Raw genomic sequence first — 15,242 nt, forward strand, 5'->3', positions numbered from 1 at the left:
TAACGTCAGCATATGACAATTATTAGTCACAGTGTATACAGTGACGTCCTGTGGGGGTAGGCAGATTGAGCGTCGCTTGGGGGCAGCAGTTACTCGAAGGGCGGCAAATCGAGGAGAATTATTTGGATTCTAGAGAAATAGTAATAACGAAAATATCTTTCCATTAAAAAATTCAACTCAATCATTGGAAACAAAATGACGTATTAACTAACATAAAGGGTTTAACAAGACTGCATTTTTTGTCGGGTTCGCAAATGTCTAGTTTACATCTGTCGCCCTTTGACGTCCATTGTGAACATAAACGACACGGATGATAAAAAAATACTGTATAAAAAATGGGGTGGCATTTTGGCGCTGCCCAGGGGCGGCATTTTGTATAGGGACGCCACTGAGTGTATAAAACTACAATGGTGCGGGACTGGGCGTGAACACAAAATGATAATTTCTACATTAGTGCGGGATCGGGTGCCTGAGTTCATTGCTTTAAATTTTTAGATTAAAATAACTGAATGAATAGAAAATACAATAGAATCAAGATTTCACTATTAGTTGGCTCGACAATAAAATATGACCATTGTCGGCATTTTATACAAGCTCCCGGGTTTAGTGCCAGTGACTTGCGTACCAATCATCTAGTTATACTATTACTATGATTGAGGTGGTAACTAACTAATTTTGATTGTATAACAGCAGTCTGCTGATGACAGATGAATGTTGTCAATCTCTCAATTACTCTCCTTCCACCTGTGTCAGGTAAACTTGTTGTGGTTGTTGCTGTTGACCCACCTGCAATAAGTCAAAATATATAATTATATACATCATTAATATAAGACGACTAAAATAGATTTGAAATGTGCGGGTACGCAAAATGCAAAATTATTATACCAGAGACACAGACACATTAATAGGGATCCCAGGATGGAAGAGACCAATAGGGAATTAGCAAACAACATTTGAAAGTGAAGCCATAAAAATCTTCAATTAGAAACGGTGAAAATTAAATGATTCAAAATTAATGAACAATCGAATTATGAAAATTTTTGAATATATAATTTATGCCTAATATCAACTGATTAGATCAAACTCAATAAGCAAGTGAGCTAGTTTTGAAATTTAAATTGTCTGTCAGACTACACCTACATTTTGTACACTGGGACCAAAAAATGGTCATGGGGGATTCAGTTTAAAAACATTTCTTAACCTTTCTTACGCGGCAACTAACTTTAGTCATTTCGATTTTCGTTTGCCTAGTACTGCTTTTGGCCACGCGCGAAAATTTCGAATATTCATTTTATTTATTTAGAAATCATCCTTCTCCAGACATCTGTCGATGTATAGTCTAAAATTTTGTTCTATCTAATTCAAATAAATATTTTTCGGGAGCGTGTCTCGGATATAAAAAATATCCGTCATCGGGTCACTTTGAATTCGCCGCCTATATTGGCCTTATCGCTACTCAGTGCATGTGCACCGAAGACATTTTACTGACGCGTTTGTAACGATACAAGTTCGCGATATAATATGTCATATTGTTTTTTAGTGATTGAAAAACTATTTGGTGCGTAAACTGTTAAATAGAATATTCGAAAGTTACATTGATCAAAGTGAATTTACAAAACATTTTTACAAAAGGAATGCTTTTGGAGATTGCATTCATTCGTCTATCTGCTAGTATAATATTATCCATGAGTTAATAGTTTCAGAAAATTATTTGAACAAGGTATAATTTAAATATACGAGTCCGCGATTTAATATTTCTCTTTCGTTGAGTAACATTTTTAAATACTATTTTCTGGTTATACTATTATGTAAAACGGACAAAAATTGTTTATTTACCCCAGTTATCAGTCAGTTATAAAGAAAAGATACGTTGAGTGAATTGAATTAAGTGAATAAACATTTTCACACAATAGAAAAAATTAAAAACAGTTTTTGTGATAGCTACGTATATTTTGCCTGTTTGATTTTTTATGATTATTTTAAAATGGATATCCCTGCTAATTTGTGCGATGAAATGGGAGAAGCAATTCATGATCCTGAATATCCGGATATAATTCCTCCCACTAATAAATGACAACACCCTTGCAGAATCTGTCATGTTTGTGCAAATTCAAAACATAAACCAAAAACTAAAAAATATTCAAGATATAATGTGTTCCGAGTGCAATGTGCCATTATGTATATACCCGTGTTTTAGACAATATCATGAAAAGCTTAATTATTGAAATTTTGAAGTGCTAAAAAAATATTATTACGTATAACATTGGTGTAAATAAATATTTGTCGAAATTTATTAAGTGGTTTGGGTAGCCGGTAGACTACAAGAATACTGAATCGTTTATCATCTGTCATCGACCCACTTGTCCAGCACCGATACGTCACTATCATGGCGGCACTCGGGTAAGCTGGCATTTTTTCTATGAAGCAAACTTGTTCGTGATTTCTTATCAGATTTAAGCGAGAAATGTTTATTTTTAGAGTCCCATAAAATATTAGATTCTGTTATAAACATTTTTGAAATTGACACGATTTTTTACGACTCTATTTGTGTATGTTTGACTGACATTTATTACGATTTATTGATGCTTGAAATCAGAAGGCGCACTGTTGTATGAAGCCGGGATTCGTAACGCTTTGAAAGGTTTGAATTCACAAAAAATACATACATCAGTTGAAAATGATTTAAGGGGATGAAACCGGCCCTCTTCAGTATTAAATTATGTGGAATAAGACTAAGTACCAGTGGCGAAGGGTGGAGGTAGGCTGTTAAGATTCGCTATAAATAGTGCACACTAAAGTTTGTTAGTCATATGTAATTGTTTTTATTGAGCTAATACTACAATTTACAGATTGTGTTAGTAAGTTTTTAAAAATCAATTAAACCCTGCCTAAACGAAACCATAATAGATTTGGTCTAATTTGGGCGATACGACAAAATGGTGCACACTTTTTCATTCATAGTTATTTGTTTTCGTTAGATTAAAACTACATATTAAACATATTGTTGGTTCATTTTTTTAATTCATTAAGCCCTGCGTAAACCAAACTATAATAAATAAAAAATATTATTCTATCTATAAAATACTCAAAGTTATGTATGATTTAATTGCATAATTTTAGATATTTTATAGATAGACATGTATTTTTTGACTATTATCTATTATGGCTTGGTTTCTCAGGGTTTAATTGAATTTTAAAATTTAACCAACACTATCTGTAAATTGTAGTCTTATTTCAATGAAAACAAATATGTATGTCTGAAAAAGTTTAATGTGCACTATTTATGGCGTATCTTAACAGCCTACCTCCACCCTTCGCCACTGCTAAGTACTACATATGAGGAGCTCATTATCAAACACGGCCAAGTCATGTTTTGGCCGATGTTAACTTTTTTATTGATTCCGGTAGGGAACTCATTTTAGTTTCAAAAGCGGCCAAGTCAACACCTTAGTATCAAACACGGCCAAGTCATGTATTCAAGCTGATTTTCTGACAAAACTAAGCACCTTCAATAAAAATGTATCTTTTCGATTGTCTTATTGAGAGTATATGAAGCTTTATAGATGGAATAAAAACATAAAATGTCATGGTAAAGTAGTCAAACAAACTTTTGCCTCTTCTGAAAAAAAAGTAACACGACTTGGCCATGTTTGATAGTGAACTCCTCACATGTGTTTTATTTTGATGAATTCTATTTCTTTCCACCAAGAATTAAAAAGTGAAAAAATGTCACAACTTCTGGATTGTGCGAATTGTGCAGTTTTTGTTTGATCTATTGAAATTATTAAGTGTTTTTTGATCAAAAATTGTTTCGTATTAATAAATACAAATTAAAACATAAATATCGCTGTATGAGAAATTAAAATTCATGAAAAAATCGAATTGCAATAAAATGTGAATAACCGAATTATCGGTGATTGTAATACAAAGTTTGATTTGCATTGTCCAAATATAACAATGAGTAGTGACTTTGCAACAGTTCTACAAACAATATTTCCATTTATAGAGAATCTTCGGTTGTACTACAAGACCCGTGACTCAAAAAATTATACATGCATTATTACCTGTATAATTTGAGACTGTCCAGCAGCAACGGTAGGCGCCTGAATGATGATTGGTTGATTTGATCCACTCTGCATCTGCATTCGTATCAAATTCAACTGCGATTGTGTTAAATGAATCTGCAAATTAAAGAAAGATTATACTAAGTATTGTTGTTCATATCTACTCCAACAAGCAAAAACCATCATCCACAGTACGTACATATGTGGCAATATCATTACAGTATATCGTCTCTGTTCTGGCAGAACACACTAACTGGAGAATACTAGTTTTGAGTAATTTAAATTTGAAGTTGTTAAAATGTTTGAAATGGTCTATCATGTGAGTTTATTAAGTAATCGTAAAAAGGATGACTTTAAAATAAAGACTGTTTATTTATTAAGAAGGTTTCCAGACGGTAAAGTTTGAAATAAGGAACATTTTGGTATAACTAACTCAATATGTCATTTTTTGAATTAGTGTGCATGGATTTACTGCTAACAGTATGTATTATCGCGGTCATAACAAAAAAATGCATGTGTAAACATGTAGGTATTATCATGTAAATTGCAAGATTGCATGCATGAATCAAAAATTTTCAGAAGCTTCTGAAAGCCAGCGCAATAGAACGATGGTAGCGAACCTGCCGGAAAAAAACGAACTACACCGAGCAGACTCATTTAGGGGTTAAACTATTTTCATGACTTGTCAAATAGTACCATAAAATGATATCATCGCGTCTTGCTTACTCTTAAAGAATGAGACTGGAGAGACAGTCAGCACTGTTACGTGTAAACAGTTATTATCGCGATAGTTTAAGACAGTGCTCCGCAACCTTTTCTCACCCACGGCACACCAAAGGTCTTCCCATAATTCCGCGGCACACCACAAGTAAAATAATGTATACACCAAAACATGGATCCCACATCCTGAAGGGGGGACTGGGCCAGGATCTTTGGCGGGCCTCCCACCTATTTCTAAGGTTAAAACAGTGTGATACTCTAAAATAGCGCTCTTCAAATGGTGTTTGAGGTAAAAATTGTTGGTATTGATTGTATGTTTAGTGATTTTTTGTATTTATTAATACATCCACTTATGGTTAGTTGTCGGGTTAAGAATAATTGTGTGTCGAGTATTGACACAATAATAATAAATTGTATCGTACAATCACATGTTTTAAAAAATGAATATGAGCGTAATAAAATAGCGCCGCAGGCAACTTTTTTACCATTAGAGAAAATTCGTATTTTTTTTTATCTCACTTATTTGGTTGACCTGCCACACCGGGCCCCCAGGCTAGAGCCCTATCAGCCCCCCTTTGTGTTTTTTTTATTTGATAAATAATTCAATATACAAACAACTTAACACACGACGAAGAACCAAATGTACATATTTCCATGTATGTATTTGTATTATCAATATAATAACTAATTAAGGGGGATCCTTATACCAGCAGAGGCACCTAGCGGAAAATGATCTCCTTGGAGAATCTTCGAAATTGCAAAATGACAAAATGCAAAATGACAAAATGCAAAATGACAAAATGCAAAATGTAGAAACTTGACAGTGTATTCCATGGTTTTATTCAATGAAATATTATATACAACCAGCGAAAGTATTTTGTTTCCAACGGGTATTGTTATCTTAGGTTATGTTACAGCTTAATATTAAAAAAACGAATTTTCACAACACTTTCAAAAATAGGTTATAACCTTGTGCACAATACAAAACAAACAACGAAGTAAAGACACCGTGCGTAGCGGAAAGTGATTGTGTGAAAAGGCGCCTTTAGGAGAAACGTGCATGTGTATGACAACCACAAAATAACACAACAAATACCGAGCAGGAAATCGGTAAAAAGGTTTGGTATTTAATTGTTTCAACAGTTTGGAGATGTGGATATCACGCAGGTGTGCGAATTAGACACAGTTAGACAAGGCACACCCGGGAAATGGGGGTTATCCAACCGGACTATGCGACCATAGTTAATACGAATTCCATGGTACCGAAAATCGAAAAAAAATTCGAATTACGAAATATGAAATGTATGGGGGGGAAATATTAAAATTTGAAAAAAAAATATGATTTTCATTAATTTTGTTTACGATCATAGATATGCCTATGAAATTTCTGATTCCGTATGTGTTAATGGGTCATAAAATGTCAGGATTATTTCTATTACCTTCTGAAAATAAGTAATTTATGATGTTTTAAGAAAAATCTGTCACAATTTTCAATACTGGCTAATGAAATAGTGTACTTTATTAAGATTTATTGAATATTTTTGTATGTTAGGACTCTGTAATCATTTTGAATTACGAAATTCAAATTAAAGGTAAGTATGGTTTTATATGAAATTAATGTTCAAGGGACTTTTTTTTGCGAAAATTTCGAATTATGGCGAATTTCAAATTATCCGTGTTCTTATTAACGAGGTTTTACTGTATCTACATTTGATTTCTTCATCTTCCACTTCACTTAAACTTTTTAATTCTGGATTTAACACTTTATTATTATTGCACACTTTAGATTGAAAGTGTTACGCACTGTGTCAATTGCCTACACGTCTTGTACGTTAAATAGTTTTCAATATTTCAAGGGAAGCAGTGTTGTCATCTTTTTATAATGCTGATTGTAATACAATGATGTAAAAATTATTATATATTTTGAAAAAACTATAGTACACAGAACATTTATCATGTTGAATCCTTCAAAATTATATTATTTTTTGCTTATTTGCTACATGGGCTGGCACTTTCATCATGAAAAATGGCCATTTATCCGGTTTGAGACAGGCTACACATGGACAGCAATGCGTCCATCTCCAAATCAGAGCACAAATGTAGACAGGACTTATGAACAAGTACTGTGACGTATCGTCGGCAGACACCCCCCAATTCCTGTGTATCCCTTCTCTACTAGACTGATGACTCATGACTTTTTGGGGTGACGCAAGTTAAGAAGTTGACAAAATAAAATGAAATATTCATGATGTAATCCACTCACAGGGATGTGTTGAATTTCTCCGTTGGGTGTGACAACCTGGTGAACAATCTGGATTGCGTTCTGCTGTGTCTGTTGCTGAGATTGTTGCTGTTGTGGTTGCTGCTGCTGCTGTTGTTGTTGTTGCTGTTGTTGTTGCTGTTGTTGTTGTTGCTGCTGTTGTTGTGCTACTTGCTGTTGTTGCTGCGGCGTAGCGGCTGTCACTTGAATTATCTGAGGACCGGAATTCGTCGCTTGGGTCGCTTGCAAAGTCTGGAATAAATAAATAGATTACGTTCAGTCTGACTATGAGTTAATTAGCATTACATAACTTCTCAATGCAATTTTAATTCAAAGAATGCATTACAATGGTCAAATCTCTTGCGATTTTAGAATTAACAAAACACATTATTTGTGAATCAACAATGATTACTTTTAGCATATTATAATAAGTGATATTATCACTCTTCTATGATGTGCTGTGAAGTACCAAAAAACACAACGATTATGTGCCCATAGTAAACACAAAATCAGTATGTATTGTAATCAGTTTCAGAATCAGAATAAGAACTCTTTGTATTACAATTTTTAACCATTCCAGAGTGTTTTGGATATGGTTGAATCAGTAACTAACACAACAACAAAAATGGTGGGCTGATTTGATTTTTTGCTTTGGTTACATACCGTAGCATTTCTATAATCATTCTATAAAAAAAAACAGCTTAGACTTAAAACACGTTTTCATTTTAGTGTGTGACCCTGGCAAATAAATCACAAAGCATCTGAATCAAATGAATTTGAAGAAAGTTGTCTACAACATCTTTGGTTTTGTCGATAATCAAAATGTTTTTTTTCATCCTTCGCCAATAGTCAGCAACACTAAAAGCAACAAATACACTGTGGTCCTTGAAGACGTAACCACAAACAATAATTTATCATTATGAGTATTTTTATAATACTAAAACAATATCACTATTTAACCTTTCTAACGCGGCAACTGACTTTAGTCAGCCTATACGCGCGAGTCATCCGCGCGTCAGCTGACTAAAGTCATTTCGATTTTCGTTTGCCTAGTACTCCTTTCGGCCAGGCGCGAATAATTCGAACATTGATTTAATTTATTCAGAAATCATCCTTCTCTTGACATCTGTCAATGGATAGCCTAAACTTTTGTTCTATCTAATTTAAATAAATATTTTTCGGGAGCGTGTCTTGAATAAAAAAATATCAGTCATCGGGCCAATTCAAATTTGCCGCGTATATAGTGTCTTATCGCTTCTTAGTGCATGTGCGTCGAAGACATTTGACTGACGTGTTTGTAACGATACGAGTTTGCGATATAATAAGTTATATTGTTTTTTAATGATTGAAAAACTATTTGGTGCGTAAACTGTTAAATAGAATATTCGAAATTTACATTGATCAAAGTGAATTTACAAAATATTTTTACAAAAGGAATGCTTTTGGAGATTGCATTCATTCGCCTATCTGCTATTATATTATCCGCGAGTAAATAGTTTCGGAAAATAATTTGAACAAGGTGTCATTTAAATATACCTAGGAGTCCGCGATTCAATATGTCTCTTTGTTTATCATTGATTAACATTTTTAAATACTATTTTCTGGTTATAGAATTAGGTGAAACAGACAAAAATTATTTATTTACCCTAGTTATCAGCCATTTATAAAGAAAAGACACGAACAATCAGATGCCCGTTCCCGCATAAATACGGAAATTGTCGTATTACGCTACACCAGGTCCCGCGCTACTGAATTTTTATACACTGCGCGGCAAATCATCGTCTGCTGGTGTGAGACAGACACTTGAGAATTATTTTTTTCGTAACACTATTCAAAAGGGTTTGATTCATGACTACTATTTTTTTTTATGGAGAATTCTTCTTATATTTATAGTCGAAAATAACTCGAGTTACTTACTATCATGTCATTATAATAAAATAAGAGATTACCTATTCTAGTACCAGTGGGTCTATTCTATACTTATCGACCGCTAAAGTGATAAAGTAATAAATATTATCATACTTAGGGTAGGTTTGTATCAAAATGTTAGCACTTATTGTAACAATTACACGAAGTTGGTTTTTATTGTTGCAATAAGTGCTATATTTTAACAGCACCTATCTTGCTGCTGTTGAAATATCGCACTTATTGCAACAATAAAAACCAACTTCGTGTAATTGTTACAATAAGTGCTAATATTTTGATACAAACCTACCCTAAGTTTGATACTATTTATCACTTTAGTGTTCGATAAGTATAGAATAGACCCACAGGTTATTGAAGTAATATAATAAAAAAAAAAACAAATGAACTTGAAAATAAAATTGTGGTGACTATAAAGCATTTAGAAGTGCAAAAAGTGTTTGAAATTTAATATTTTACGAATTGTAATAGCCTAATAGGTATTCGAAAAATAAACCGTTTTGTTATAAACTATGTGTCATTCGATTCCATTCAGTTCGGGGTCAATGGTAGGTACAAACCAGGCACTGGTGGTAAGTACATTACTCTCAAATAGCCAGTAGTTCTCAAGGATGATTTATTTATACTCGACCTGCAGTGCTGCAATGTGTATGGGAGTTCAAATAAAAGTTACACAGTTTGAGATGTCCTGGATGCTATAAAAATGAGCTATTTATGACTGATATTTTTTTAACACACTCAACAAAAATGCTCATAAAAGTCATAAACCATATTATTATTCATTATGTGTATGACATATTTGTCGAAATCGTAGCCGTAGACTATAATACTGAACTGTTCTTACACTTGTTAATCTGTCATCGACGCATTAGTCCAGCACCATTTCGTAAGTGTCATGGCGCCGCTCGAGTAAGCCGGCATTTTTTCAATGAAGAAATCTTGTTCGTGATTTCTTATCAGTTTTAGGCGACGAATGTTTATTTTTAGAGTCACATAAAATATTAGGTTCTGTCATAATCATTTTTGAACTTGACTCCGATTTTTTACTACTCTATTTGTGTATGTTTGACTGACATTTATTACGATTTATTGATGCTTGAAATAACAACGCGCACTGTTGTACTAAGTCGGGATTCGTAACGCTTAGAAAGGGTTAAAAAAGGTGGGCAGAATTTGAGTTTATTACTATAGACCAATGATACTCAACCTTTTTTTTCTTCGGGCCAAATACATATATTTGTAAAGTAACGCGGGCCGCATCACTACTGGTGTGACGAAAAAAATCATTACAAAACATTTTTGAGATTTTAAAAATTATAAACAAAAGTAATGTGTATCCAAGCGTTTATTTCAAAATTAAAAATCATGTTCCTGATAATAAATGTGTTTCGGACCGCGGGCTGCACGTTGAATATCGCTGCTATAGACCCTAATGTGATATTACCCTTATGAGAAAACAAAAAAAAAAAATATTTTCTCAGTAATGAAGAGACCGTGGAAGTATACTGACCTGTGCCTGCTGAATTTGAGCAGTGCTAACAACTTGAGGAGTCTGAAGAGCAGCTTGATGCTGTTGAGCCAGTTGGAAATAATATTGAACCTGTAAATACAATATTACAAAAACATAAGCATTAGTCAGTGAATAGATGTTTCAGTACACATCTATAAATATCTCCAATTATATTATATTCTACAAGAGAATGGTTTTCAAACTTTTTCGCTTTACGACACTCTTATTCTGCAAAAATTTTCTATTAAACATGTTGTTCACCACAAAGGTTCTCAAATCTTGAAATCAAAGAGACACAGCCACCTCAATTTCTCTTTAATCCATATGAACTACTCCATTATTAATAAAAAATATTCTAGAAACCAGTTGCTAAGCTTAGATAGATAGACAGCCTACTCCTCTTACTCTAATTCATAAGGGAGTAGCTTCTCATCCAACAGCACCAGGTTCAATTCTCAGTGATTTGATTTTAAACAAAGCCTGGATGTTTCTGTGATTGTTTCACTAGGTACATTACACTATTAGTAGTGTTAAAAGAAAAAATAATGTTCTTCGATTATTATATTGTGAGAAAATAACACTTATTGGAGGTCACAAACTGATGCAACAAATGGGATCTATCAGTGTGACTATGCATCAGTGCCTTGAATTAAGATTTAAATTTATTATTTTTATCAAACTGTCTGTACCGCTTCTATATAAAATGTATAAACCAAGTTGACACTAAAATTTTACAATATTGAGGGTCCTAAGCCAAAAGTGATTTTGGGGAAAATTACTTATGAGGTTCCATTATTTAGAATGTCACCTTCAGCATACTGAAAGTTTGTCCGCTACAGTTATTCCATGACAAACATATAGCTATTTTTGATGGGATAAATAGTTAGACAAAATCAATAAAATTTTATTATTTCAAAATGCCTATGTAAAGTTTCAAGTTGTCAATTACATACATCCCATATATTTACGACTACTACTTCACCATTTTCGATCCTTAGAAGATCATATGGGCCTCCACTGATTGGAGGTTGTATTAAGAGGCTTTTTGTTTTTACAAGAAATGGATGTTAGCCACTTGCTCAACCTATTAGGTCCAACTCTTGACTCCAAACACAAATTGAAAACAATATGTGTATTTGCCAGACCCAGGATTCGAACCTGGGACACACAACATAATAAGGCGACGATAAGCTGCTCGGCTAACATGGGCGTATCCCATATATTTAACAAACACAATATTAATTATGGTACCAGAGTGCCTGTCTCTGAAGAGACTGATGCAGAGTAAAATCTTGTATCACATCCCTGGCAATCACATGTTGCTTTTTCAATGCGTGTTTGATCCAAAACAAGGACCCAATGGATGGGCGAATGGCCAATGACAATATCAATCAACACTAGCTCACTCTATGGGGGCATATTATAAATATGTATGCCAGAAGTGAAAATGGTAATTTACTTATTTTACTGACATGGCATATTTTATATATATTTTTTAAGAAGTTTTTGAACTTTCAATCACATACTTATGAGTAGTGCGAGAACTAGCGAGCGACAAAAAAATATGTTCCTGGTGACGTAGATTACTCAAATCTGACATACGAGATTGGCACAATTAGCTACTCTTATTAGATTAAGAACAGACTCGCAAACGCTTACCTGATCTTGGCTGACTCCAGTTCTGGCAACGTTCTCCTCCTTGTTTAATTTAGGCATTTTAATTTCCTGACGGGGCACTATGTCGATCAAGAAGTCAAATTGGTCGGATTTTATTATTGCCATTGCGATGTCGTTCCTCTGAAATGAATATATTTTCCAACATAATGTACACAAACCGTTCAAAAGTTGTATTCAAAATTGTGAATCAGTGGCAGTTTTTACAAGAAATGGATGTCAGCCACTTGCTCAACATTATAGGTCCATACTCCGACTCAAATACAAATTGAAAACAATATGTGTATTTGCCAGATCCAGGATTCGAACCTGCGACCCACGACGTTATAGGCCGACTCTTAAGCCGCGCGGCCATTGTTGTCACCACACTGTGCTGACAAAGTTTAATGTGCACTATTTATGTCGGATCCCCAGAGCCTACCTCCTCCCTTCGCCGCTGCTGTGAATATTTACATACATATATTGGTGAACATTTGATGACATATTTTTGTATTCACGGATGGAAACACTATTTATGTAAGTAATGGTTTTCTATACAAAATTGATAATGCAACGAGAAATAACAAATATACCTGCAAAGTCCTTCTCTTATTATCCTCAGTGTGTACCCACGCCCTGAGAGTGAGCTCGTGAATGAAGATCTCAGCGGCCTTAGCAAAAAGGAGCGGTGCTTCGGCCGATATCATCTTCACGTCTTCGTCCAGTTTCATGATCTTCTTCACACGAGCCAACGGTAGAACTTGCTGCTTGTAATCATCCTAAAAAAGAAATATTATCATTAACAAATTACAACCTTCACTGCAGCGCTACTTTCAATTCTTTCAGATCTTGAATACATATTGTGTTCTTCTCTATAATATTTTCGTGAAAGTATTTTTGAAATCATTTACTAAAGTGAGAAATGAGCCTTCAAAATCAATTTTATATCGGAAAATGAAGCATTGGAAGTCACAAACTGGTGCAACAATGAGGTCTGTCATTGTGATTATGTATTGTTATAAGAAAATTGTCTGGAATTATAAAATTTGTCAGCCTACGATGTCTAATGTACAATATTTTTTTCTGTCCATATTAAATCAGATGACGGTATAAAGTAGAGTCGATATACTTACAGTGCTGACTTTCCTGACATCCTCCATGACCCTCTCCCAGAACTGTGCGAGGGCAAAGTGAGCTTCTCCATTTCCTCCCTGAGATTCCTCTTCCAACTGTAGAGTGTCTCCATCTTCAGTTGTTGTCTGATCCCTGGAAACCGCGGTTTATTTTGAAGAAATAGTCAACAGCAAATTATTTTTCAGGTTGCACCGAGATAATACGTATTACGGATACAAGCTACCAACACATTAACAATTCATTAGTAAAGCGCCGGCTAGACACTCATGCTTTACCACAAGCTTACCTGCGCAAACCGGTTTGTATCGGAACGCCCACATGTATGGACGGTAAAAGTGTAGCTTGCGCAAACCGAAAACCGCTGTAAAAGTAGATTGCACAAACTATACCGCGCAGGCAAGTCGCTGCCATCTAGCCGGCGCTTTAGGTACCAGTTCAACAACACTAAAAATGTTCTAGAATTGCTATTAATTGTGTTTTAATACAAATAATCTGATAGGTCACCACTTTATTACTACAAATTCTTTAGGAGCAATTCATTAAAGGAACATGTTTCTCACATAAACAAATTCACTCTCTTCTGGGTACAATCAAATATCGTTGGAAAGAATGCTGAATTTCTATTGCCATGACGGAATATGTACATTCTTTGACAATGAGCAGTTTATTTACATACTTATCGCTTGTATAGATAAATACCTAAAAAATGCTAAAAGAGGAAACTCATACAAAAGTTTGTGACGTGAACAAAACACGTATTCAGTATTTGAGGACAGTCGGCATGCTTTGCGTTCTTTGGGCTGGGTCAAAATTAATAAATATAGCTCGGCTTCAAAACCCCGGTCCAAGGTAACTGGCTTTCACATTTCTATCTCATTAATCTGTTCTGTGCATACATACATAGATAGGAACATTATTATCAGTTCGATGATTGGTGGAAGTAATCGATTTTCGGATGAACATATTTCACAAAGCCAAATAAAACTATTATGAGGTTGTCTTTCAATGATTTTTGGATGAATTCCAATTTAAAATATCAAGAAATTTTGTGTGTTCGAATATTATTGAAGTTACATTCAAAACTTCCTACTGTTTTCTTTAGCAAAACGAAAATAGAATATTACGCAGAATACAAAAATAGTTATAAGTATCGTAAGGATATTGTAGGATGTCATCTCTCGTGATAAAATAATGTAAAATAGGTACATAATTAATTAAAAGTAATTATGAGGTGCATGGTGCATTAGGTACTACAGTAGAAACGTCATGCAAAAATGGTAATAATGTACTTACGTTGACACGAAGCAAACGGACATTTTGTTTTCCTGCGACAGCGATAAGGATATTTTAACGAAGATGGAAAATCGGAAACCGAAAAGGGGTGAAAAATCAATTTGTTTTAATCGAAAAGTTTAAAAACGCTCCCGGTCAAATAAGTCGGTACAAGGAGCCAATCAGCGAAATAACTCGAAAATCTCCAATCACCAATTACAAGAAATGTGATTCGTCCAGGGGTGGCCACTCACGATGACACCACATGCTAGTGTTGTGCTCACGATCGAATTATGAATCGACTTTGACACATGGCATACCTACGATTAATTTATAATTTTTAGCAATATTTTTTTAGTAAATCAAAACATTATTTTTCCTGGAACTTTCAATATTAAATATTATTTGACTCGAGTAGAGGTGTGTCATTTTCGACTATGATGTGTCGATAGGTATCTATGGTTAATGGTTACAATAAAAAAGTCGATTTCAATAAAAAAATAATTATTGCCATTCGCTTAATAGGTAGGTAGGTAGAACATGAACAATATAACATTAAATTTACTAATTTGCATCAATATAATATAGTATAATCAAACTTTTCAATATTTTTTATTTAAAACAAAATAAATGATGTTTTGAAAATTCTAGTCACACTTAAATGAAAAGAAAAAATGTAAAATCCTAATATTCATATTAAAAATAC

General features: G+C 34.0%; 1 protein-coding gene across 1 annotated transcript; it reads right to left on the reverse strand.

Annotated features, from left to right (window-relative positions):
* Positions 1-241: 241 nt before the first annotated feature.
* Positions 242-14,799, reverse strand: LOC147077865 (nuclear transcription factor Y subunit gamma-like). Its single transcript, XM_085960899.1, has 8 exons — positions 14,558-14,799; positions 13,264-13,396; positions 12,724-12,909; positions 12,137-12,274; positions 10,478-10,567; positions 7,048-7,296; positions 4,065-4,181; positions 242-786 (listed from the first exon to the last, which is right to left on the reverse strand). Exons 1-8 carry the CDS (start codon positions 14,578-14,580, stop codon positions 730-732), a joined length of 993 nt encoding a protein of 330 aa, XP_085817025.1. The 5' UTR covers positions 14,581-14,799; the 3' UTR covers positions 242-729.
* Positions 14,800-15,242: the final 443 nt, after the last annotated feature.

This window comes from Rhyacophila brunnea, unplaced genomic scaffold (assembly GCF_057557595.1).
Source record: "Rhyacophila brunnea isolate RB1 unplaced genomic scaffold, BYU_Rbru_1.0 scaffold_12, whole genome shotgun sequence".
NCBI classification, from domain to species: Eukaryota; Metazoa; Arthropoda; class Insecta; order Trichoptera; family Rhyacophilidae; genus Rhyacophila; species Rhyacophila brunnea.

Coding starts and splice junctions, on each gene's coding strand:
- LOC147077865 (XM_085960899.1), bottom strand. CDS start 14,580: ATGTCCGTTTGCTTCGTGTCAAC. Junction 12,910..13,263: donor ATGTCAGGAAAGTCAGCACT/GTAAGTATATCG, acceptor TTTCTTTTTTAG/GATGATTACAAGCAGCAAGT. Junction 12,275..12,723: donor ATAAGAGAAGGACTTTGCAG/GTATATTTGTTA, acceptor TATTCATTTCAG/AGGAACGACATCGCAATGGC.